The sequence below is a fragment of the Callorhinchus milii genome, unplaced genomic scaffold, assembly GCF_018977255.1.
Source record: "Callorhinchus milii isolate IMCB2004 unplaced genomic scaffold, IMCB_Cmil_1.0 Scaffold7, whole genome shotgun sequence".
Taxonomy (NCBI): Eukaryota; Metazoa; Chordata; class Chondrichthyes; order Chimaeriformes; family Callorhinchidae; genus Callorhinchus; species Callorhinchus milii.
In genome coordinates this window covers 2,650,719-2,677,432 of record NW_024704748.1, presented here as the reverse complement: position 1 = coordinate 2,677,432, position 26,714 = coordinate 2,650,719, and the positions used below count along the sequence as shown (strand labels likewise).

Here is a 26,714-nt window from a genome sequence, read left to right as displayed (position 1 = left end):
ATTCTGTCCTCTGTCGCATACAGTACTAGGATGTCCGATAGTTCATCAACATAAAAAAAAGTGAGTAAGTGAATTAGTGGGGGGAGATCAGTTGGTTGCAGTCATTGGTAATTGAAGCTTTGATGTCTTGTACTGTTGTGAAATAAATCTAGCTTTTACAGGTGTTTGCCTCTCAACGATTATAGGGGAGTTAAAAGAGGTTAAGTCAGTACAAATAGGAACGGAAATTGCTTCCTGATCCATGTCCTATTACTGATGTTCTTGCATTCCATTGTAGCAGTCTCTCTCCGCCTCTCTCTTCCTCTCTCTCTCTCTCTGTCTGTCCTTCTCTCTCGCTCTCTCTTTTGTAAGGACAAGTGATCATTTCTTGAATGGTGTGAGGAATCGTGAAACCCGAGAGACAAATTGGACAGTGGGTTCAATGTATGAGTGTGAGCGTGTGAGCAGATGTTCCAGCCGCTGAACTGATTTTGCTGAGCAAATTTGCTGAGCAAAGCGAGTCCAGACCATGTAAGGTGGGGCCGTGCTGTACACCAGCATCCTGTTCTTGCTGATTAAATTTATTTCACAGTCCGTTTGCGAGCCACAATGCCCGTTGTACAGTGGACAAATAACAGGAACAAATTTGATTTGCGCAAGTGAGTGTTTGCAGGATGTGTCTTTTGTCAAGGTGTGCGGATTTCTGTCTGGGCTCCAAAGATTAGGTTCTTATTAACTTTATCCCCAAAGCAGCGAAGGTGCCAATGATTTATCCTCCTCTATAATTTATTCTACCAAATGAGGCGCAAATTACCTTAACCGGGAAGGAAATGAAATAAACCTGGGCAAAATGCAGGCACAATGCATGTTAAATTGAAACTGAAAAGCACCTTGCATTTTGCTGTTCCAGCCTGTCACGGTTGTTAGATGATATAAAAGAGTTACGTGCACTTTCTCATTTAGCCCACTGCCTGCTTATTAACCGATTGAAAAATGACACTTCGGGATAAACTCTTTGCTGTTAAAATAAGCAGGTTCTCACTTTCCCCGGTTAACCATTGAACTGCTGGAGTTAAGCGTACAGATTTGATCGCAAATGATGATTTTAGAGTCCAGTAGCTTCGTGGTGAGAGCACTCGCCTCGCGAGCGAGAGGACCTGGGTTCGATTCCTGGGCAGGGAGAAACGTTGGCCGAATTTCCTTACTCGGTGGGCCTCTGTTTACCTAGCAGTAAGTACAAACCTGGTTGTTAGTCGATTGGCTGATTCCTTCAAAAAAAAATTAAAAATAATAATAATTTGGTCACTTAATCCATGACTGTTTGTGGGACGCAGCCTCCTGCAATTGGCTGCCATGTTTCGCCCACAAAATATACAGTCAATTCACTTCAGAGTATATTCTGTGAAGAGCTTTGAGACATCTCAAAGCCATAAGGCAATATATCAAATGCAAGAATTATTATTATTTTGCGACGTATAGGATCTTTAAAGAGATTGGGCTCCTCACTAAAGTTCAGGTATACTGATATTTTGCCACGTTATTTAATATATATATTGTTTATGTTTTTTCTGGCTTAGAGGGAAATCCGCAGATTATTGTAGCACTATAATAAACTTTCAAATACAAACCATACAAGGGGATCTATCTGATATAGTGTGTCTGTGCAATGTATAGTATATAAATACTATAATCTTTCAGTTTGATATGGCGCCTTATCAGGTGGTCAGTGTCTTAACGCACTTCGCAGTATTTAGGGTAAAGTGTAGTCATTGTATTTGTAGGCAAATGCAATAGCCATTGAATATCTTTATTAAGGAATCTGTTATTGAAGCAAGGCAAACCATATAGTTACACTTCATTTTGCCAGCCAGGAGAGAACCTGCCTCCCAAACCCTGAAAGCTTTACCTTGTGTCGAGCCTGACCAATGTTCTCCAATATCAACGTTATCAACAGCTCACCACTACTAACTTGACTGTACTTGTTCAACAGCCCAAGGGCATGGAAACACTTTTGCCTATAATTGGTAATAATCCTTGTGAGTATTTGACCCGTCCTGCATTGTAAAGTGCTGTGGGAAAACCCGTGGTGTTAAACCTGGTTTAAAAACCTCTCCTACTGGGCTGAGTAAATGCTTTACATACATGAAAGCGTACACTTCCTCGCAGATCAAATGCACGGGAAGCGATAGCTGAAGCTGAAATTCTTGAAAGTTTATGCAATCGGTGAGTTTTGCTCTGGCCGACAATTCCCCCCCGCCACCCCCCCACCCCCCCACCCCCCCACCACCTCCAGACAAAGTCATGTCTGTTTGCAGAAAAATTGCTGTGCCCAAATTGGCTTCTGAGTTCGCCTACAAATACACGCTCTCTGCACTTTACGGTTTAATCCTGTGAAACGCTTTGAGACGCCTCGACGACGTGATAAGGCGCCCTATCGAATGCCAGAATTATTATTAATACTATTATCATTATTGATAAGCTTACTTCTGAACATCAGCCTTTTGGTATCTGTAAGTACCAGCATAAATTTGAGCGTGACTTCCGATTGTAGGGTAAATCATTAAATCTACTGTGTGGGTCTTTCTGTACTGTGCTGTATTAGGACATCCACTTATTTTGTTACTCACCAATTTTTGTTAACTCTTGTCTTACCTCCCTTTCCCCCTTCCCACCACGAAAACCGTACGTCAAACAATAGGAGCACATTAGACCACGGGCAATAAACCCAGTTATTTGCAGCGACCTGCAAATAAATGACTGTTACTAGGACTGTGTTCACAACATTTTGAATTGAGTGACTGTTTTATTCCCCTGAAATTATAATGAATGCTTATTAGGGTAAGTTTCTGTGCGGAGACTTGGGGAGCCTTGTGTCTTTATATAAATCCCTGCTTGTGGCTAGTAATTAGTAGATTGGAGCTTCCTACTTTTTCATCACTGAGTCAGCAGGTGACGAAAAAAACAAAGCACTTATTAGGTCAGAGGTGGAAGTGACCAGGTGCTGGGAACTACAGAACCATTGTCACAGAAAGCATTTTGTTGCGGTGGAGTCTTTATTTCATGTCAGCTGGGCTTGTAAGGTTTCTGCGAGTTATTTTTTTCGGCCCCTGGTCTCAGCTTGCTCAGCTAATCCCAGTCAAGGTGGAGGGATTTGGAATAAGAGGCAATCATTCTCTGGCACTGTCACTCACAATTTATAATAATAATCCTTGCATTTGTTATAGCGCTTTATCACGTCTTCGAGACGTCTCGAAGTGCTTCACAGAATATGCTTTAAAGTGAATTGACTGTATGTTTTGTGGGTGAAAGCGGAAACCAATTGCGTACCGCAGCGTCCCACAAACAGTCGTGGATTGAGTGACCAAATTTTTATTACTATTTCTTTTTTCTTATTTTTTGGAGAGAGAATTGGAATAATTTGAATCTCGCTGCAATCCAGCTGCCAAAACCATGTGGAGGATATTCAGCGAATTCATTCTCAATCCAGAAGTGTTTCGAGTAATAATAATGGTTGTGTTTGATATAGCGCCTTATTGCATCGTTGAGATGACTCAAAGGGTTTCACAGAATATACTGTAAAGTGTATTTTGTGGGCAAAGCAACCTTTGAAAGGTTACTCTGTTCAAGAGCCCATTGTGGAGGGAGATGGTATGAGAAGGGCTGAATTGGGTAGAGGTGGGGGGTGAGGTAAGGTTATGATAATCGGTTTCAGAACAAGAAGAAAGACGGAAGAAATGATATGACAATTGGGTGGAAAAAACGCTTTGTGCTGGTGCGTGTACATGTAGTCCGACACATGCACCTGTGGCATGCACAAAGTGAGAGCTGGACTGTGGCAACAGCAGTAAAACTGAAGCAACAAAAAACCTGTTTGATTCACAATGTCATTGTTTTGCGCTGTGTTTACAGACTCTGGGCTTCTGCTCTGGCTTGAACTGGGTCCCCAGCTCTCTTGTTTCGACTCAGAGGCAAGCCAGAAAGCTTCAATTATGTTTTCCAAGGCTTTTGAATAACCTCGGAAATGCCCCGTTTCCAACACACATAAATGTCTCTCAGTCTGTGTGTGTGTGTGTGTGCGGGGGGGTGGGGGGGGGGTGCAGAGGACAAACCCACCAGGTTTCTCATTCTTGATCACTATCCAATATCCAGCACAGAAAACCTGAAGCTTTCTTAAGCCTCACCTCCCACTGGTTCTTGCTTGGCGCTGTCTCCTTTTGTGAGCTACGTTTTTGTGGAGAACTCGGTATAAAAGATTTGATGGAAGCAGTTATCTCAGCTGGACTCTAATTTGAATGGGGGAACACACCAGTCGTCCAACAGAGATAGGAAATGTTTCATGTAGCAGAAGAATACATAAGTCCCCGTGTTTCCTGCGGTGATTCTAGCTGGAAGGTGTTGGCAATATACTTGTTGTCCTTACAGCCCTTGGTAAACATTTGCTTTCTGCCACTTAAGGGCTCAATTGATAGAAAGGACCACATGGAGATGACTGATTAATCTGATGATTTTGCGCAATTAAAGGATTTAATTCTCCTTCTCCACTGCCAGTGTCTTAACTCGACAGAATTCCTCTTTGACGTTACAGTAGGGAACGTATTCCTATTCCAGATTGTTTTTGTATTGAAATAAATGCAGGTGCTGAAAGTACGTTTTATTTTCCCGTAAGGATCAATCAATATTTAAAATTGTTGTGTTGTGAGGTTGGGTCAGGCTTAAATTAATGTCTGAGTCCTGTCGGCTTGTTCCTATCTATTCAGGCCCGATACTCCAGTGCAGCACTGGGAGGCGTGTTGAATTGTCAGAGGTGCCATCGTTCGGAAGAAACGTTAAATCAAGATCATGTCTGCCTGTTCAGGTAGACGTCAAACATCTCACAGCAGTACTCGAAAAGAGAAGGAAGTTGATCCCAAGCATCCTTGACTAACCATTTGTCATTCATTTCATGGTTGATTGTGGAACAATTGCTGTGTGCAATTTCGCCTCCGCATTCTCCTATACATACCCTTTACACTAAATCCCCAAATGCTTTGAGACGTTTCGAAGACCTGATAAGGCTCTATTTCAAATGTAAGAATTAGTTCAACATTTGCAGCCCCTCAAGCTTCTGTCTTTCTTGTGCAGCCTGGGATGCGTATTTAACGGTTGTTATTTTGAGCTACTATTCATGACGTGCAGAACAAAGTCCTTCTTATTTTGTAGCTTCTCAACCGCTGACTGTATTAAATGTTCTAAAGGTTAAACTCAAGCACAAAGGGATCTTTATTTTTCATTCTGAATAGCAGCAAAGATGAATTGTGGGATGGATTGTGGAGCAAATGGGGAACTGACTGGTTTTCCTGACTGGGAAGAGCTTATTACAGGTATTAAATAGGAAATGGGTCATTCCTCATTCTAGCAACTTGCTATTTATCGAATAGCGCCTTCATGTCAGATTAACGTCTTGAAACACTTCAGAGAGCTGGCAGGGGAGGGAAGAGTTTGTTTATCAAAGAGATATTTTTAGGAGGGTTTTGGAAGCAATGGAGAGATGGATCAAGGCAAAAGGATTTTGGGAGAGAGTTCCAGAGAGTGGGGACGCAGTGGATTTGGAACAACACCAACAAGTTGCATTTCTATAGTGCCCTTCATTCAGGGTAGCGTCCCTGAGCGCTTGACAATGGCGGAGTCTAACCCTGAGCCAGGGGGAGGACGGAGGGGGGAGGTGGCCGTAAGCACCATCAAAAAGGAAGGTCTTGGGGATTAGGCGGATTTGGCATGGGTGGGAAGAGATTGCACGGATAGGGAGGGCGAGACCTTGGGAGGGATTTGCAAGGCAGGAGGTGGATTTTAAAAGCCAGTTTTTGATAAACTCTAACATTCACTCAAACAGAAATCTGTGCTGGTGATTGAAAATCAGATTGTGCCCGGTTCACTCGGTAGATTTCTTTGCACTTGCGGGTGCCCAAGTCAGAAGGATGAACAGATGGGAGATAATCAGCGGGCAGATATTCCAGGTCCCACTGCATAAGCGAAGATGTGATCGGGTGTAGCTGCAGGATCTGTACTGCAATACCACGATTGCTGCAATGTAATTATTGATGACGTGATTGTTTTGAGGAGGAATAAAAGGAGTCATTACTGCCCATATTATAGAATTGCGCCGGGCTCAGTAACAAAGCCACATTCAGACTGTTGCATCTTTTCAAAAATATTGCTCTGTGTGCATGTGTGTGTGTGTGTGCATGTGTTGTGTGCATGCGTGTGCAGGATTTACACTTGCCGAAGCATACAATGGGATGCGTACTGCAATTGCTTTTGGTTTTTAACATAACAAGCTCAGCTTTGTCTTGCAAGGCAGCAGTGATGCTTAGATTTTCTTTTTTTGTGTGGATGAATTATAGTCTAGTTCTAACCTTTTTGATCAGGAATGATAACTTGAAAGCATTTGTTACAGCCTATTTTGGCTACCCATCAATAACTGGATTGCTGCCATCCACTAATGCAAACTCCCTGCTGTGAGTATATATGGCTGAGGTTTGATTCTCCAAATGAGTTGCATTTTCTCAGTGCAATGACTTAAGCAACATATTTATCCACAATTTGGACTATATAAAGCAGGCAAAACAACAGTTGTGTGTTTTTTTAAAAAAGCACCAAGAGCCATAAATAGTAGCAAAAAAACATAAATGTACTTACAGTGACCAGTAGTTAGTCAATTGACGGATCGCTTTTCCGGAGATAATAATTTGTTCTAAAAATATAATAATATAATACATTGGTCACTCAATCCGATACTGTTTGTGGGACACTGCTGTGCGCAATTGGCTGCCAAGTTTCGGCCACGAAATATACAGTTAATTCACTTTACATTATATTCTGTGAAGCCCTTTGAGACGTCTCGATGACGTGTTAAGGCGCTACAACAAATGCAAGGATTAGTATTCTTATGATTTTGTTGTAATCTCCTGAATTGTTCCACAGAAATAATAATTCTTGCATTTAAGGGTAAGTTTGCTAACAGTTCAGGAGATGATTTCTTGTTAATTTTTNGCATTTAACCTGCACTTCAGACTTCAGTTCGAAAAGCTGACTGAAAGTAAGGTCGAAAAGATAAGGCCCTTTGGCAAGTTTTAAAGGTGGGAAAAGGGAGGCGAGGTGGATGGATTCTAGGATGGAGTTCCAGAGATCCCTCGTCATCCAAACCAAATCTTCATCCCACATTCCGTCCACCTCACCTCCTCCCTTGCCTCCTTCAAGACCTGTCTGAAGACCTTCCTCTTTGACCGTGCCTTCGGTCACCCTCCTACTCCTACCCTTCCCCCCCCTCCACCCCTCCTGATCCCAACCACCAGCTCAGGTGCGGTTCCCTGACTGTCCAGCGCCTTGGGACGTCCTCCTGACGTGAAAAGCGCAATACAAATGTAATTTATTGTTGTTGGTGTTGTGATCTTCTTAAGTAGGGCAGAATGGCTGTAAATTTGCCCTTCCCCCCACATTGGCGTGAAAGTGGGCAGTGTGAGTTGAGCAGAGAGCGCGTGGCCGGTAAGTTGCGGGAGGACGCAGGGATGGAGTAGGGCGAAGCCATGGAGGGATTTCAATGTGAGGACACCTCGATGTAGAGCAAAAGTTCCCTGTTGTTACGTTTTCCACTTCCCTCACCAGCCAGCCTTTCGGCCTTTCTCGAATGAGAGTACCAATTTAGAGCCAAATTGTTCTGAATTATAGACAGTTTTGTGCTCTGTACTATGTAATGTGACAGCCCTATACTCATTTCAAATGCAACCCTTACAGTCAGCAAAAGAGACTATTATTCTGAGTTTGATGCACATTTGCTTTTATTTATATTTCTGAACATCTGTAATTTAGCCTCATTCATTCACCCTTTTGCCAGGTGATCTTTCCCCCATTCTGCTTTGTACACGGCTTTGCTGAGGTTTGACGGCTTTTCTTAGTTCCCTTTCTCTCTTGTTTGGCTGTACCTTTGACTGCTGTCTGTACACACCAGGAAAAGGTATCCTTTCATCGTTTACTGGTTGTTTGCATCTCTATAATTGCCATCTGCTTTAAAGTGTTGATTTGTAGGGAGGAACACCTTGTTCCGATGAATCTGTTAGCAAGTTAGTGCACTTGCTATCAGAATAGCAGGAAATATGATCTTAAATCATTCTCTATTCCAATTACAGTGTAACATTGTTAACCTTGAAGGAAATTTAATCTTTCGAACTGAAAGCATGGTACAGCTCAACTTCGTAAGATACTGTTTGTAAGCCAGTGCAATACGATATTATGTCTGGAGTGCTCCCAGTCATGGACTCGGGACACTGTTTTGCTTTACTCTCAGTTTCCTGTATCAAGTTTAACATGTACAGATTATCGCCTGTTACTCTCAATCTGTTCAGGATATTTCTTTCTGCGGTATAGTTCCTTGAATGCAGACGCCCTCGCTCAGTTTCTTCCGTCGCTGCTTCGCTCTGGACGTGACCTCCCTCTTGTGTAGCGTCTTCTGACAGCTGCCATTCTGAATGCTATAGATGCTTTTCATTTGTTTCTGCTTTTTTCCATCTGTTTCCCTCCTCTCGCCACCCCCACCCCCACCCCACCGATCATTATTTTTTACTGCTCGCATTCTCCCATTTCTTTTGCTGATGTTGTGTCTCTAATCCAGTCCCTCTGCAGTCCGTTTCTTCATCCAGGCAGATTTTGATCTCCCCCACCCACCCACTCCGTTTCTGCCTGGAGAAAGGAGGTACGCAACAAAACCCCCTGTTGCTTTACTATAGGATCCGTTAACGAGAGAGAGAGAAAAAAATTCAACTACACCATGATTGTGGAAAAGTAGAAGTCAGAGGAAACTGAATTCTGCAACTTGGTCGATTTTTTTTCTACGGAATAATAATAATAATCATCATTGCATTTGATACAGCTCCTAGTCACATTTTCGAGACGTCTCAAAGCGTTTCGCAAAATTCACTGCGAAGTGAAATAAATCACTGTGGGCGAAAATATGTCGCATGAAGTCACGTGAATTATTTTTAATTTGACATGAAAGCCACTTGAAACTACATGTTGAATTCCCACTGAGAATTAAAATTCTGCCCGTGGCAAAATCCGAAAATCATTTGCTAGAAATCAACTTCAACTTGGCGCTCACAGTTTTCCTTCTTCCCTCCTACTGGCAGCCTTTAAATTGGGATTGGAACAAAAGGCTGTTACACACCAATAGCTAGAGAAATGTTCCCGTCAGGAGCGGGAGAGAGAAGAATAAAACAACCCTGTTCTGATGTGATGCCACACAACTAGATGTGCACAAAAGGAGACCTGCTTCTGAGCCCACCACATGGGGGGGAAATCATCTGAGCCATGATCGGGAATAATTTTCATTTAGGAAAGATTACCAGAGTTTGTCATGTTAAGAGTATTTCCCGTTCAATAATGTTCAGTGTGAGAGCCTAATACTCAAATAATATATTGCCAATCCATTTAGCCGCAGTGTTGTTAAATGTACTTGACATTGGCACATTTTAACAGATTGATTCTTGGTAATGACTTTTAACAATGTATTATTGTCTGACAAGGAGGGGTAGCATTTTCAGACTGCACATGTATGTTTTGGGGAGCTAGTATCTTATGTTATGCAAACCAATTAATAGGAGCGTTCACCAGAACAGTACATTTATAAATGCTGTGTCTTTGCTGAAAGGGAGATTATAAAATAATGAGTGGAACAGAGTTGGAAAAAGCTGTGCTATGATGAAATCACCACCCATAACAAAATCGAATCTATTTGCAGAACCTATTTGCAAAATCGAACTGTTTGCAGTACAGGAAAATAATTATCTTGAATAAAATATCCGGACCATCCATTTCTTATCTGCATAAACTTTCACTGCAAGTTGGTTGTCGCACGTTAGTGACCTTTAAGCTGTGTAAAATTCGCCAGAATATGTTGCACAACCTTTATTGTGCTTCCAAAACTCACCGGATGATTTGGAGCTGCTATCTGTACATAATGGATTTCTTGAAACGAAAAGAACCCACTGCATCTCGTCAGTGAGCAAGCTATACAATCACTCCTCCTGATTCAAAAGAAGCTGATGTAGTTTCGTTAGACCAATTTGAATTCTGAGGGGAAACTGTGTGGACGCAGCCTGGCAACTACGCAAGTTGAGTTTAGATATTTAAGGAGACCAGACTCTCTGTCTTGAATTATATTCCCGATTCGTAGTGTAAAAAATCATGGAATTAAAAAAATCTTTCATTCATCAAGTCGGTTTCTTCCACAGACAACAAACTACTCTCTTTGCACACTTCATTCCAGCTATCTCCTAGCACAAAGATCTGCATAAGTACTCGCTGATAGTCAAATATCACACAGAAAACATCCTCTTTCTAGGACACTGTGGCCTTTGAAGGGTGGTTTTAATATTGCAGTATTCAGACCTCATTGTAGAAATGTCTATTGGAAAATCAATGTTTGTTTATACAATTATTTTAGAATATTTTAAGATATGTTAAAACCATGTCTGAACACAGAAAGTGACACCATTTTGACCTCTGTCTTCTTTGAACTAATACCACCTTCCTTTTTTTTTGTAGGCAGGATGAGATTTAGCTAAAAGTACCAATGAAGAAATCCTTTTCAATCCAATCACCCCGATTCCAGGCAGCCAACAATATAGTGACCAGCAAATTGCGGATTACGGTACTTAGCAAACTGTTGAAAAACAATTACTTAAGGCCAAATTGGCTAATTAGAGGAATCAAATTATTGTCTTGGATGAATCTTTTCTAAGTTTCTACGTGTATTTCATTATATATCTATATCAACTGTGAGATTGTGTTTAACATTTTAAGAATAGAGCATCTATTTCTGAAAACTGCAAGAAATTTAAACAATGTACAATGCTAAAAATCAACTGCAGTGCACTTTCAGTTTTTAAGATTAAATGATGCTTAATAAACTCCTGCTATATATTAGAATATCCCATGAGAAAAGTATATAAATGAATCAGATGCTTAAATATATTTCGTTTGAATTTGTGTGCAAAACAACGATTGTATGGTATGCTCAGAATTAATGATTTTATGCTTGAGCAATGGGTTAATCTTTGTTCCGCTTTTTGTAGGTCTTTGTGCAAAATAATTGCATATTCATTTTAATTTTCGATTAAAGAATAATGATGTTATCTCATAGACATACTGGGATCCAACAGACTCCCATTGCAAAAAAAAAGGTATCTTATAAACAAGTAGTGAAAAGAGAAATTATTTTAGTGATCAAAGCATGATAGATCCCATTTTCTTTTGCTCTCAATCACCCGAATGTGTTGTCACATTGTGTTAATTCAAATACCGTGTTATTCCTTTCTAATTTAGCTAATAACCTTGTCAAAATAAAATTTTATATAATGCTCCTTTTGTACAAATAATGGCAGTTCAGTCTCTTAATTTCCAGTTTTTGTTTTGAAGAATATTTATTAAAGAATTATTCTTGCTCGTTGTACACTGCATGAGAACATAACTGAGAGCTGAATACACCTGTCCAGAGACCAGTTTACTTGAAGTGTGATTTTTGCTCTAAATATAAAACATACTTATTAATGAGACATTTCCATCAGTACAGTCTAAGGTATGAGAGAATAGCAACTACCATTAAATCTAGCATCTGTCATTTTGATTCAATTTCTTTCATTTTTACTTAACTGGTTTAACTATAAAATATAGGGGTATTATATCCATTCCTAAAATTACACAATATTAGTAATTACAAAACGATTTTGTTCACCACATATTTACGTGGAGTTATTCGAGTTCATATGATCGCTTAACAAATCAAAATACATATAAATTACTCTTCTAATAATGAAAGAATGGTTACCACAGCAAAAAAATGGGCTACTTAAATTTCTGTAAACCAAACTATGATACCATTTGAATGGAATTACGTAACTATCCACAACCAGCTTTCTTTCTTCATCTGAATTTTTTAAAATTAAATCTGAAAAGAAAAGGTCTATAATTTGAACAAGGATATTTCCACTGTTACATCCTGTTCACTGTAAGTAAAAGAACATTTTCAATGAACAATTTTGTGCTATCTTTAGAGCTGCACAGAATTCCTGAAGTTGCGTTTAACTTTCTGGTTCAGCTTCAGGTTCTGGAATCTCTTTGGCGACGACAGGAAATTGATGCTTGGATACACGACCTGCAAAAAATAACAAATTAACACCAAATAACGTTGAGGTACAGATTCTAAATGGACGATATAAGCAAAGAATTCCCCCAAAAGTTTGCTATGCATTTACTGAACTTTTGATCTGCCAGTCTTAATTACTCTTCGCTGACACAGTATTGTAAGCAAATACTAGGCACACGGAACACTGGCTGCAACCGGAAAATCTAATGCATTCAACATTTACAGCTGTGTGGACTGCAAATTCAATTATAATAATGCTGGCGTTCAAATTAGGAGACGGGTATTGATGTGAAGGTACTAAATTCAGCAGGACAATAATAAAATGAGCATTGATATAGTCTGCTGATTGAAACCAATTGGTATTTATGTGTGCATCCAGTACCATTAAGTTGTCAGTTACGCGGACCAGTGCAGTTTTTTGCCAGATGCTTTCTTTTCTTTTGGACAGAGTGTGGTTTGCTGACTCTCAGGATTCTCATTCCCTCCAGCTGAGCAATTTTTCTTACTCCTCCCACAATCTTTGTCTCCCATTCTCTACAGACTGAAAGGGAATAAAATGAAGCAGCCCATACCCAATGCTCCCCTGTGGGCCAATTCTTCCTCTATAGCCAGCAGACGGTTGTATTTTGCCACCCGCTCGCCATGATGTAGACCTCCCAGTTTGATGAGGCTAGCCCCTAGAGCAACAGCCTAAAGGAATAAATACTGACAATCGTTAGGGGGGGAGGGGGCTAGTTGAGGGGAGGGTGTTATAAAACTGAAGAGAAAACCTAATTAATAATGATCACTTTAAATTGTAATTAGTGATGGGAGTTCTGTTTGAAAACCGTATTGTTACACGGCAGGTTCTTTTTTATAGATCAATCTGGTACAATATGGTTTACATATTGTAGAAAGTTCAAACCGCAGGTAAAGAAACCTCCCTTGTGCAGGGATTGGCTGCCGCGTTTCGCCCACAAATATGCAGTCAATTCACTTTACAGAATAGTCTGTGAAGCGCTTTGAGACGCCTCGAAGGACCTTCTTCATTCTTAATCTCCATGAGGGATCTTATTCCCCACCAAGGGGTTAAAATGATACATTGATGATTAATGATGTAAATTGATATAGCTGTTTTTTGCTCGTCCCACTGATATATTTGAGGTTCCGTTCCCTGTTCGAATCTTTAACTCAAGTACTGTTAGTTTTCTGGACTTTCCATAACTCCCAAAGTGTCTGATGATTAAAGGTGCAAAGAAAAATAAGATAACCATCATTAGAATGGAGAGGCATGATGATCTTTTATATTATAATAATAATAATAATCCTTGCATTTGATATAGCGCTTTTCACGTCTTCTAGACGTCTCAGTTGCTTACAATGTCAGCTAAACTGTCATCGGCGGTCTCTCCCTCGGTGCAGCCAATTATAAATCTACGATCTTGCTCTGCAACAAAAAGTGGGTTTTAGGTTTGAGCTTCAGCCACTCTAGCACTTTGATCTTTGTACCTCTTTGTAAAGCGTTTCGAGATGTTATTGTATGTGAAAGACAGTGGTGTCCACCAGGGGTCAATATTAGGCCCACTGCCCTTATTGATCTTAATAAATGACCTGGACTTGGGTATAGGGAGCACAATTTCCAAGTTTGCAGATGATACTAAGCTGGAAAAGTAGTAAACGGTGAGGATAGCAGAAGACTGCAAGAGGATATAAACAGACCGGTAAAGTGGGCAGACAAGTGGCAGATTAAATTTAATGTGGAGAAATGCGAAGTGATGCATTTTGTGAGGAAGAATGAGGAGAGACAATATAAGCTGATGGGACAATCTTAAATGGGGTGAAGGAACAGAGAGACCTGGGGGTTCATATCAGTAAATCTTTGAAGGAGGCAGGACAGGTAGATAAAGCTGTTAAAAATCATACGGGATATACGCTTTGTAAATAGATCATAGAATACAAAAGTCAGGAAGTTATGATGAACCTTTATATAAACACTGGTTAGGCCTCAGCGAGAGACTGTGTTCAGTTCTGGGTACCACACTTTAGGAAGAATGTCAAGGCATTGGAGAGGGTGCAAAGATTTACCAGGATGGTACCAGGAATGAGGGACTTCAATTATCAGGAGAGGTTAGAGAAACTAGGATTATTCTCCTTGGAGCAGAGAAGGTTAAGAGGAAACTTAATAGAAGGTTTCAGAATGATGTGTTCAATATTCAGGGATCAGAGCTCCATTAACTTCATTGTTTGTGATTTGATCTGTATCATAAAATTGCAATAATGAATTATTACTAGATTTAGTCATATTTGGGGGAGTATTTTTACTTTTTAATCTGGATTATTACACAATATGCAGAAAACTAAAAAGATTGAATAAATTATGACAATAATAACAAACAGCCAACAGCAATAACGAGAAGCTAAGACATTATAATTACTAATTCGTAATAAAAAATACTAAATATCAGATTAGATATTAATAAGTGCTGTTGAGTAGTAGTTTCTTACTGTTAAGTAAGTATGCTCTTGAGTTTCTGGTTATCATCCCTAATAGAATTTATGAAGTTTATTAATTACTTTGACACCGATCCACATAACATAATATTTTTCTGAATTGAATTAAATTGTATAGGAAACCAAATATTCTCAATTTTTGTCACTCACCTTCTATCACTTTAGTTACTTCAGTGAGGTCAGTTAGTGTGCATTGGTTAGCGTATTTCAAGACCAAACAAGTGGAATTGACTCCATTGAGATTTTGCTCTGCTGTGAGCTTGACCATTGATTTTGATGCTACATCAGCTATGAGATAACATTGGGAACTAAAAGCACTGCACAGTGAAATCCACTGTTCAACATCCTAAGCAAAATAATAAAAAAAAACTTAGTTGTAAGGAGATTTCTAAAAAGATATACATTCAACATATTCAGTATCTTCGACCGTGCCTACGGCCACCCTCCTACCCTCCACCTTTCCCAATCCCAACACCAGCTCGGGTCCAAATCCCTGACTTGCCAGTACCTTGGGACATCCTCCAGACTGAAAGGTGCTATACAAATGTGATTTTGTACTGCATATATGTAGCAATGAGCATTTCTATAAAACATGCAATTTATCTTAAACTGACATTGAAAAAAGTATATGCCACAATAGGTCCTATATTACATTTTTAAATAGAAACTTTCAATTTACGGTTCTTTGCACTTTGAATTGACCACAATATTTCTTAAGCTTAGATATACAGCATTCATAAATAACTGTTTCATTTAATCCACGTTCAATTCTCATTTGACCAAAGTTCAACTCGTCTAAATAATTTGAATTCACAAATACTAACCTCTTTTCGTAAAGGATCTATCAAACCAATAATTGATGGGTATTTGGCAATCAGGTTCTCATACACTTCCATCATTTCATCAGGATGTTTTAGTACTCCACTCATAATTTCATATTTCTCCTTGGTCTAGAAAGTTAAAAAAAAATTCTCACCTTCAATTCAACCATAGCTGAGGTCATTGTATAGAATGGTAATAGGTACAAGGTCAACTGAATCACACTTGGCATATATCTACAGCATAAAACCAGAAAGAAAGAAATTGTATGTTTTTAATGCTTCAATCTAGAGTTGCTGTTTTTGTTTTTTAACAAAAATCATAGATAATATTAACATTTATTTTAACTTTTTTTCAAATGTGTTTTTGATTTTTAGCAATCTTTTCGACTACAAATATTGTATAGTGGCCATTATTTCTGCATTGTGCATGCATGCTATACACAGGCAGCCCATTTGACATCACGTACTGAGTGCACAAAATATTTAAAAAGCTACATTCAAAAATGGGAATTAATTGTGTGCAATTTAGATAAAATTATAAAAAGCCAACAAAGACTTATTCTCTTTTTTAGCAACTAAAAGCTTATTGATAACCCTAAAATGCCGCAACAAGTTAAACTTCACAGATAACTATAATCCTTATAACAATCCTTGCATTTGATATAGCACCTTATCACGTCTTCGAGACGTCTCACAGTACTTCACAGAATATGCTGTAAAATGAATTGACTGAATGTTTTGTGGGTGAAACACAGCAACAAATTGCGCACAGCGGTGTCCCACAAATAGTGGTGGACTGAGTGACCAAATTATTCTTTTTACATTCAAGTAGTGATAGGTTTCATAGGCACCAGCAGTAATCTTTTTGCACACAGTAAAGTCAACTGGTGAAAACAAGGTCACATTCATTCAGCACAGGGCACGCGACTGGGGTTTAATATTGAGGCACATTATTGGTCTGAGGAAAGCTTTCAAAGTGGATCATTTCTTACTAGGAAGCACTCACTTTGGAACGTGTGTGTTGAATAAAGTGATCATGAATAACAATATTAGAAGGGAAGTTTTTTCTCTTTTAATTTTAAACTTGCATAAATGTATTGCATGGTAGAGAAGCATAAAGTTAACTCACATAATCCATCAGTTCATGAGCAGCACAATTGATAATCAAATGGAAGTCTTCCCCTAGCGTTAATTCAAGTGCAGTGCATGCTTCCTCGATTATTTCAAAAGGCTGTTCCAGTCGATCACATGCTTTAAGTACACAGCCAGCACTAGACAATACTTCACGCTAAATAGTGTAGAGACATTATTTCAGTTAAAAATTTCTGTTACCTCTGAAAGATTTAACTCCATCAAAAAAATACTAGACGCTTCCTCTATTTTAATCTTAACACAAAATAAATGTGAGAATCAATTTATTCTTAGCTGAATATGATTTCTTGATTGTATTGTGATGACTGATAAATGTTACAGCTACATACTGTATTTACTATATTCTTACCAAATTTCTTTGTGGTGGTATTGACAACATTAGAATTTTTTGGTGAAGATCGATCATCATTTTAAGACCCTGCAGGAGAATGATTAAATCGTTAAATTATTTCTGAAAGAGCAACAGTGCAGAATAGAGGAAAGGACCTTGCAATTATTTAGCGCCGGGAGAAAATCCCTTCTCTTTTCAAGAGAAATGCTCTGGAATCTTTCACGCCTAACTGAACTGGTAGACAAGCCCTTGGTTTAACATCTCACCCAATGGACAGCACCTCTAAAAATACATTGGAGGGTCATCTTAGATTATATGAATTCAAAGTCCTGACATGGGGCATGAACCTACAACCTTCTGACTCGAAGGTGAGAGTGTTACCAACTGAGACAGGGTGATTGTAAGCAAACCATTTGCAGCAGAGGATCCCAACTCCCTTGGGTGAAAACCCCTTCACTGTCCAGCATTTTGGGACTTCCTCCCAACCTGACACTATACAGATGCAATTTGCCGTTTTTAATGAGCAGTCCCACAAACAGCTGTGAGGTAAATGATCAATTTATCTAAAGGATTATTCACAACCAGGTAAAGACGTGTGATAAGAATGTGATAATGATTTACCTGTTTAAAACTGAGACCAGGTTTTGGAACGCCTATCATTTCCTTGATTAAGCATAGTTTTCCTCCAGATGATATCCCACAATTAAACAAACTTATCATAGGAATCGGAATTCGCATTTCTTTTGGGGATTCCTTAAATAAGAACAAAGATTTGGAGCTCTAGAAAGTCGTGCTTGAAACATATAAAAAAATACACTAAATCTGTTTTTTGTTGTTGAATAATTTCTGGATTGAGCAAAGCCCCTTCCGTCCCCTCTTCCCCTTACCCCCATAACTTCAGCACAATAGTTTTATCCAAAGCCTTTTTTAAAAAACTTCGATTGTCATATCGGATACCGAACAGTAGAGACTATCTGCAGTCGAACATATGTCACCAAAGGGTACTTATCAGTCACTGTCTACATATTTCACTGAAAAATACCATTTTACTTGTACCCAGAAAATGTAATGCAAAGTATGCTACAAAACATTACCATGAAATCTGGTATACAAGTCAAACATTGGAACCTGAAAATCAATTTATGAACCACACACATTAAGCTGTTCTTTTCTGTTCAGCTACATGACTTAAATGTTGCTGGTCCACGCCTTTGTCACCTCAAGGCTGGACTATGGGAACTCTCTCCTCGCCGGCCTTCCTGGCACCTCCCTCCACACTGCAGGTCATTCAGAACTCTGCAGCTCGTGTACTGTCCCACACCAGACACCGCGACCACATCACTCCCACCCTCGCCCTCGCTCGCCCCCACTGCTCCCCATCCCCCAGAGGATTGATTTCAAGATCCTCATCCTCACCTACAAGGCCATTCACGGCCTCGCTCCCTCCTACCTCTCCAACCTACTATCCCCCTACCTACCTGCCCGTACCCTCTGTTCCGTACCGGTCTGCTCCACGTCCCCCGCCCCAATCGCCCTACCATCGGTGGTCGGGCCTTCAGCCTCTCAGCCCCGAGGCTCTGGAACTCCATCCCCCAGTGCCTTCGCCGCCTCCTCCCTTTCCTCCTTCAAGGCCGGTCTCAAAACCTTTCTCTTTGACCGAGCCTTCAGCTCCCCTCTCGACTCTCTTCCCCCTCCTCGCTCCCTCCCTTCCCTCCCCTCACCCTGACATTTCCCCCCTCCTTGCTCCCTCCCTTCCCTCCCCTCACCCTGACCATTTCCCCCCCTCCTCGCTCCCTCCCTTCCTCCCCTCACCCTAACCATTTCCCCCCTGCTCAGATCATGACCCAACTGTGCAGCGCCTTGGGACGTCCTCCTGACGTGAAAGGCGCTTTATAAATGGAATCTTGTTGTTGTTGTTGTGGTGTGTGACTGATGCAATTCATAAATTACAGTACTTACACTTTTTAACCAAATCAACACATTACATTTAAATTCTAACAAATGTACTATCCTCGTACCTGTTGATTCATTGTGGACATATACATATACAGGGGGATGTTTTTGAGTTTGGCCACTGTTTTTGCAAAGACTAGTGATACTGCACCAAAAGCCACACTACCAGGGAGCACCAGTTCTGGTGGCTCAAATGGTGTAATTGGCTTCTCCACAGCAACACTCTTCTTGCCTAAAAAGCAACAAGTTATAAACGTAAGTTGATCTATTTCTGAAAAAAAATCCAACATATTTCTGAAGTAAAACTAAGTTTTAGAAAGAAAATTATTTTAATGGTGAGAGCTTTGCTACTATCGTTTTAAAATCAAGAGAAGTAACAAGTAAATATTAATAAAAATCCTTGTTTGATATAGTGCCTTGTCATGTCTTTGAGATGTCTCAAAGCACTACACAGAATAAATTGTAAAGTGTAGTGACTTTTATTTTGTGGGCGAAAACACAAGTTTAAGACATTTTCCTTTGGCTATTTTGAATTAATTTTTTTAAAATTTATTTGCCCACAATGAAATTATTAAAGTTTATGGGCATTGAAATGTTAACACCTGGTGCTCAGCATATTTCATTACAGAAATCCTTTTTACATTTGAAATGATGTAAATTTACATTTGAAATTGATTTTCATCAAATACATTTTTCCAGACATTTACACTTACTATGCTTCTCAGTTCACCTATTTTCAAAGTTGACATTGAGAGATTCATCTGCAGATGATTCAGTGTCAATAGCTGATTGGGCATTTAGATGAAATGGCACGGACATTGTAGGGATACCCTTTAATTTTGCATGATTTCAATTTTTATCAGTTCTTCCTTATTTGTTCAGTTTCATGTTCCCGTAGAGTCAAAATAAAGTTCACATGGGCCAAATGAATCTTTAAGTAATTTGTATCATTTCACCTCCATACTGGTCAGTTTTTAACAGCAGACATGACAAGAAGACAATAGCCTGCTATAGCCCGATAATCTAATGGAATAGAAGTTTTTGTTTGCCTTTCTGATACTTCTGCTTATTTTTACAATTTTCTTTTTATAACTCCTTAATGGCACAGGGAAATCAAGGTCCTGTATAAAAAGGATCTATTGATCCACATGGAATTCACCCAAAGGCCTTGGAATGGCTCTTCAGAGGGCTGACATTGTGAGTCGAAGTTTTCAGCAATAAGTAGTGTTAAGTAATTTTGCTTCCAGAAAGCTTCAACACTGTAATTTGGTGTGGAATAAGTTCAACTGCTGGGAGAACGGATCTACAACAGGGAAGTGCCTACTGCAGCAAAATGAGTGCAATTGGCTGCCGCGTTCGCCCACAAATATACAGTCAATTCACTTTACAGTGTGTTCTGTGAAGCGCTTTGGGACGTCCTCTCGACGTGAAAATCGCTATAGCAAATGCAAGGATTATTATTATTATAAGTAAGAACAATTTTAATTTTCCAAAATTGCATTCTTTGAGAATAAGGTATATTCAATTTTGATACAAACGCTTGAGAGCTTTCTTTTTCTTGCTTAATGAAGAACTGACAACTGGAATTGGGGTCACATCATGCTCTTCTACCACCACTGGCTCAGGTTCATTTTTCTTTTGCTCTTCGTACTCTTCCAATTTTTGTTTAAAGTATTCACTGTGTAACATAAGTCATATGTTAGTATTTTTGCATGAAACCATTGGAGCATCCAATAATGTTAAATTTGAGAGCATTGGTTTCCAATGATGTATGTGGACTGCAGTTATATCGATCAAAATGCTCCAAAAGTAGCTCCACAAGATACGGTTCTGAATTGTACTGATGAACCCAGATTTCAGTACAAAAGTAATGTAAACACAGCATTAATTGTTCCTAATGGTATAAAAACTCTCTCCTCTGACCACAGATGTTTGCAAAGGACATATCATTTCAAACACAGATAAGATTGTTTTCTTTTAGGAAATAACATTATGGGAATAATATATAGGTAGTTTGGGACATATGTGCATGCGACTGCCAGGAAGGTGGAAGGCGAACAAAGTGGACCTTGCTCTTTTTTTGCTTGCATTTCTTATGTTCTTATATCATTGTTTTTTATATAGAACACCGACTTATAGTGGTACACTTTTCATACCATATAATATCTAAGTTGAAAAATCTATTGATTTTAATTTTTTTTAAAGAAAATGCGAATTACATAGAATATACAGCACAACAACAGGCCATTTGCCCAATGGGTCTATGCTGGTGTTTATGCTCCACATGAGCCTCCTCCTGCCCTTCCTCATCTAAGCCTATCAGGATAACCTTCTATTCCTTTCTCGCTCATGTACTTATCTACCTTCCTCTTAAATGCATATATGCTATTTGCCTCAACTACTCCTTGTAGCAAGTTCCACATTCCCACCATTCTCTGGGTAAAGAAGTTTCTTCTGACTTCCCTATGGCACCTTCGAGTTCAAGATCCTCATCCTCACCTTCAAGACCATTCACGGCCTTGCTCCCTCCTACCTCTCCGACCTACTATCCCCCTATCTACCTGCCCGTACCCTCCGATCCTCTGGCTCCGGTCTGCTCCACATCCCCCGCCCCAACCGCCCTACCATTGGTGGCCGGGCCTTCAGCCTCTCAGCCCCGAGGCTCTGGAACTCTATCCCCCAGTGCCTTCGCAGCTTCCTCCCTTTCCTCCTTCAAGGCCGATCTCAAGACCTTTCTCTTTGATTGTGCCTTCAGCTCCCCTCTCGACTCTCTACCCCCTCCTCGCTCCCTCCCTTCCCTCCCCTCACCATTTCCCCCCTCCTCGCTCCCTCCCTTCCCTCCCCTCACCATTTCCCCCCTCCTCGCTCCCTCCCTTCCCTCCCCTCACCCTAACCATTTCCCCCAATGCTCGGGTCCTGACCCAACTGTCCAGTGCCTTGGGACGTTCTCCCGACGTGAAAGGCGCTCTATAAATGGAATCTTGTTGTTGTTGTTGTACTGATTAAAAATCTATTATGGTGCAGAAATAGTGAATTAAAGGAGTAATGAAGAATTGGAAAAGATAGATTCAAAGGATTATACCTCAACTGTTTGTCTATTTGTGCCTGGTTATCTGGCAAAATTCCTGTCAGCATGGAGTTTAGTGGATCATTAATCCATTCCAAGGCTATACGAGCAGATTCATATTTTTTCTCATTACTTGCTTCCCCAGTGTCGGATGATGTTGGGGAAAGGGCAGTGCAAAAACTGGGCAAGGTGGCGGTACATATACTCTGTAAAATGAATAAAAGGCATACTCTGTAAAATGAATCAAATAGTTTCAGAACATATTTTATACAATGTTACAGCACAGAAGCAGGCCATTTCAGCCATCAAGGTTGCATTCATTTTTTTTTCCCCATATGAGATATCTAATCCCACTCTAATTTTAAGCATAAATATACAGAAAATTTAGCCTTTTCCAGATTTGGACATCAACAGGCTCATATTTACATTGCCGAAGGCAGGACATTTTGATCAGAATTATTCAATTTCAGAGCTCAAATAAAGAAATTGACATCAAATAGATCAATGTGTGGAATAGGTTCAACATTCTATTTATATATTTATTATTTACTCCAGATAATTATCTATTTTTTGAACGAGTTGTTAGACTGAGGTTCTACTTGCTTTACGATTCAGATAGACATGAAGGCATCCGTTGACACGACAAAAGAGTTTCTTCCACTTATTCTAGCCACTTAAATACATTGATGCTTTTTGCTTCAAATAAGTATTTTTATTCATAATAGAATTATATTTATAATTTACATTGATAAAATTGTATTCCATGCCTTATGACCTATTGGAAAGGTATGGCATGTAAACTTACAAAACAGGGGATCATTTATTTGTTCAAGTGTCATGAAAATGCACTAATTTGTTGATAAACTAGTTCGTAGACAAACAATGCAAATACTGTACCATGATTCCTAAAAATCATATGTTCAGCAATACTTTTCAACATAGGTGTCGGAAGCACTCTGAACCCTGCTTTCCATCAGGGGCATGATATTGTTTATTGTGACAATATCACAATTTTACAGCAAAATATTCTATATTAGAATGTGTGTGACTGTTCTTTTTAAAACATTATTGCTAAATGTGGAATTTACTTGTAAAAACATGAATGTGACCAGCCTCAGCAAAAGTATCCGATTATAACCCAAATTGAATCCCTTATTTTCAGAGATCGATCCAAACCTTCTCAAAATTCCTAATGGTACATAGCAATTCGACTTGCACTGTTGCTTGACTGTTTGCATCCAACACTTCTTTTCCAACCAACCTGGTTATTGAAGGTGGGTTTGCCAATGCAGAGAAATAATCACCCTGCAGAACAAAATAAATTATTTCAGATATCCAAATATACCATTTAAAATGCTTTTGAAAATCAGTTGTAGCCTTAAGTAGCTCGGCATCATGCTCCGCCACTGTCAAGCACTTTGGGACGCTATTCTGCTTAAGGTGCGCTATATAAATGCAAGTTGTTGTTAAATCCATAAACAAAATATTGAAAATGCAACTGGCAGTACAATTGGCAATTGCCTATTCGTAAGCGCAACTTCTTTTCAAAGCTTTTAAATGTGCGTCTTTTCAGCTATTTTGCTTTTCAGATGTGGCCACTTCCACATTGATTTGATGAATCAACTTGTGTTCCAACGTGTGGGTTTGAAATGGATCGTGCGTGGCCTTATCATGTCAAAACAGATAAAATGCTGGTATACATGGAGCCAGTGGCCTTTGGGTTGGAAGTACTCGTTCTGAGATCTTGGCCTTGACCACCCTTCCTGGGAACCTGTTCCAGTCCTTAATCTCTCTCCAGGTGAAGAATCGTGCAACTTTGAATGCACAGAGCTACTGAAGTAAGGTCTACAGTGCCATCCCCTGAGCCAAGCTGACATGCACTCACGAGATTGACCCACCTGATCTCATCCCTCCAGTAGACACCTGTATCCCATAGTCCTCCCAGCACAAAGCATCCAGCTGCTATTTAAAAAAAGGTTCCAGTGTTCTGGAATCAACCACCCTTTCCCAGCAAGTATTTTATTTTGCCCACAAAACACACAGTCAAAACCATTTTACAGTACAGAATGCAATGATTATTATTATATCCTTTATATCCCCAGAGGATTGATTTCAAGATCCTCATCCTCACCTACAAGGCCATTCACGGCCTCGCTCCCTTCTACCTCTCCGACCTACTATCCCCCTACCTACCTGCCCGTACCCTCCATTCCTCTGGCTCTGGTCTGCTCCACGTCCCCCGCCCCAACCGCCCTACCATCGGTGGTCGGGCCTTCAGCCTCTCAGCCCCTCGGCTCTGGAACTCCATCCCCCAGTGCCTTCGCCGCCTCCTCCCTTTCCTCCTTCAAGGCCGGTCTCAAGACCTTTCTCTTTGACCGAGCCTTCAGCTCCCCTCTCGACTCTCTTCCCCCTCCTCGCTCCCTCCCTTCCCTCCCCTCACCATTTTCCTCCTGACGTGAAAGGCGCTTTATAAATGGAATCTTGTTGTATATCCTTTAATTTGCAGACATTTGTGTGTGTGGGCGCATGGTGGTGTTTTTTTTTCTCGTTTGTTTTTTGGAACCCACCATCTCCCTCCCACTCATCACCACACAGCAAATTACGTTTACACATCAGGAGGACGTCCCGAGGCGCTGGACAGTCAGGGATCCGCACCCAACCTGGTGGTTAGGATCATGAGGGATGGGGGCGCGAGGAGGGTGGGGGTTGGAGGGTGACCAAAGACACAGTCGAAGAGGATGGTCTTGAGAAAGATCTTGAAAGGGGCGGAGGGGCTGTGGGATGGAGTTCCAGAGGGTGTGGCCAGAGATGCTGAGGGCCCGCCCATCAATGGTGGGGCAAGAAAGGCGGGGGAGGTGAAGCAGGAGGAGAGGACAGGTTGGCAGGGGTTTAGGAGGTCACAGAGGTAGGGAGGAGCAAGGCCGAGGAGGGCTCTGAAGATGAGGACCAGGATCTTGAGCTGTATCCTCTGTGTGATGGGAAGCCAGTGGAGTTGGGCGAGGATGGGGGTGAGAGGGTCGCGGAGCCCGGTGCGGGAGAGGACACGGGCTGCAGAGTTCTGGATGATCTGCAGCCTGTGGAGGGAGGAGTTCGGGAGACCCCTGACGAGCAGGGAGTTTGCGGAAGCGCGCCTGGATGGGTGGACGAGGGTCTCGCCTGCCTGCGGTGAGAGATTATTATATCCTTTAATTTGCAGACATTTCTGTGTGTGTGTGTGTGTGTGTGTGTGTGTGAGGGGGGGGGGGGGTGTTTTTTTTGTTTCTTTTTAATTTTTTTTGCACCCCAACACCTCCCCCTCCCTCTACCCTGGCCCCTCCTCTTCCCTGCCCCCACTTTCACCCACTCCCCCTCCCTTCCTCCCTCCCCTGCCCCACCCCCACATTTCCTCCTCCCCTCTGCCCCTCCTCCCCTCTGCCCCTCCTCCCCCCTGCCCCTCCTCCCCTCTGCCCCTCCACCTCCTCTCTTCTGCCCCTCTCCTCCTCTTCTGCCCCTCCTCCTCCCCTCCGCCCCTCCTCCTCCTCCCCTCTGCCCCTCCTTGACCGCCTCCCCCCACTTCTCACACCCCTCTCTCTCTCCCCACTCCTCCCCAGACCCCCGATACCCCCCCCCCACACACACACACACGCGCGCGCGGGGGGGTGGGGGCGGCAAAAAAAAAAAAAATACCCACCAAGTGCCCGAAAACATCCCCCGGTTTCTGGCTGAACATACTGTTCAGCACCTTCTGCATCTCCTGCACCACCTGGTTGCCGCGGTAGTACTCGGCCGCCTGCTGCTTCAGCTCGTGCCGCTCCCGGGCCTCCCTGGGCGTCCGCCTGCCGTAGGGCACGAAGCCGGCGGGAGACTGGGCCGCCATCGCTTCGGGTTCAAGCCTCGGTCCCCGTGAGCAAAACCCCGTCCGGTGCTGCACTGTACAGGAGCGGATCCAACCGCCGCGTCTGCACCGACACCGTCTCTCTCCCTCTCACTCACTCACTCGCTCACTCACCCACCCGCCAGCGTCTCGTTGCTAAGCGACTACCTCATGGCGGGAGGGGAAGCCGTTGGCTCGTCACGTGGTCTTGCGTGCGTGCGTGCGTGCGCGCGCTGTCCACGTGCTCGCTCGCTCTCGCCCGCCCCGCCCAGCCAACCACTCTGCTCGTGTGTTTGTCACGTGGTCTTCCGCTCTCGCTCGCTCTGTCCCATATAAGGTGCCCGGCCGAGGGGGGGGGGGGTGGGACCGTCACGTGGTCCGTCACCCACCACCCCCTGTCACTCTCTCTCCCTCTCGCCCCGCCCCCTCACTGCACGTCACGTGGCTCTCCTCTCCTGTGGTGATACACTGTTGCGAACTGAATTGGTATCAATAACAATCATAACAATAATAATAATAACAATCATAATAATAACAACAATAATCATAATAGTAACAATAATAATCATAATAACAATAATAACAATCATAACAATCATAACAACAGCAATAATCATAATAGTCACAATAATAATCATAATAATAATCATAATAACAATCATAATAATAATAACAATCATAACAATCATAATAATAACAATAATAATAACAAATAACAATCATAACAATCATAATAATAACAATCATAACAATCATAATAATAACAATCATAATAATCATAATAGTAACAATAATAATATAACAATAATAATCATAATAATAACAACAATAATAGCAATAGTAATCATAATAATAACAATAGTAATCATAATAATAATCACGATGATAACAGT

The 26,714-nt window shown here is 41.2% G+C and overlaps 2 protein-coding genes across 5 annotated transcripts in view; one reads left to right on the top strand and one right to left on the bottom strand.

The window, feature by feature from the left end:
• shtn1 (shootin 1) overlaps positions 1 to 11,375 on the top strand; it is a 46,379-nt gene extending 35,004 nt beyond the window's left edge. For both annotated transcript variants that reach the window (XM_007903597.2, XM_007903596.2), the window contains one exon: positions 10,555 to 11,375. In XM_007903597.2, the coding sequence (XP_007901788.1) occupies positions 10,555 to 10,570 (16 nt within the window). In that variant the 3' untranslated portion in view covers positions 10,571 to 11,375. The remainder of the gene's footprint in view (positions 1 to 10,554) is intronic.
• A 38-nt stretch (positions 11,376 to 11,413) lies between these two features.
• On the bottom strand, positions 11,414 to 25,988 carry eno4 (enolase 4). Of its 3 annotated transcripts, XM_007903592.2 has the most exons (13): positions 25,639 to 25,988; positions 23,145 to 23,273; positions 21,984 to 22,174; positions 20,440 to 20,579; positions 18,967 to 19,133; positions 17,570 to 17,701; positions 16,967 to 17,035; positions 16,595 to 16,753; positions 15,469 to 15,594; positions 14,795 to 14,990; positions 13,513 to 13,580; positions 12,727 to 12,844; positions 11,414 to 12,163 (listed from the first exon to the last, which is right to left on the bottom strand). In XM_007903592.2, the coding sequence occupies exons 1-13, from the start codon at positions 25,822 to 25,824 to the stop codon at positions 12,090 to 12,092; spliced, it is 1,755 nt and encodes a 584-aa protein (XP_007901783.1). In that variant the 5' UTR covers positions 25,825 to 25,988; the 3' UTR covers positions 11,414 to 12,089. The 3 variants fall into 3 exon arrangements, with proteins under 3 accessions (XP_007901783.1, XP_007901786.1, XP_007901784.1); XM_007903595.2 differs by lacking the exon at positions 16,595 to 16,753; XM_007903593.2 differs by lacking the exon at positions 23,145 to 23,273.
• Positions 25,989 to 26,714: the final 726 nt, after the last annotated feature.

Excerpts from the sequence above, each read along its gene's own strand:
- eno4 (XM_007903592.2), bottom strand. The coding sequence starts at position 25,824 with ATGGCGGCCCAGTCTCCCGCCGGCTTCGTGCCCTACGGCAGGCGGACG. Across the intron at positions 20,580-21,983 it reads CAAATAGACAAACAGTTGAG|TGAATACTTTAAACAAAAAT; the intron begins GTATAATCCTTT and ends TATGTTACACAG. Across the intron at positions 12,845-13,512 it reads ATGACAGTTTAGCTGACATT|GCTGTTGCTCTAGGGGCTAG; the intron begins GTAAGCAACTGA and ends TTATTCCTTTAG.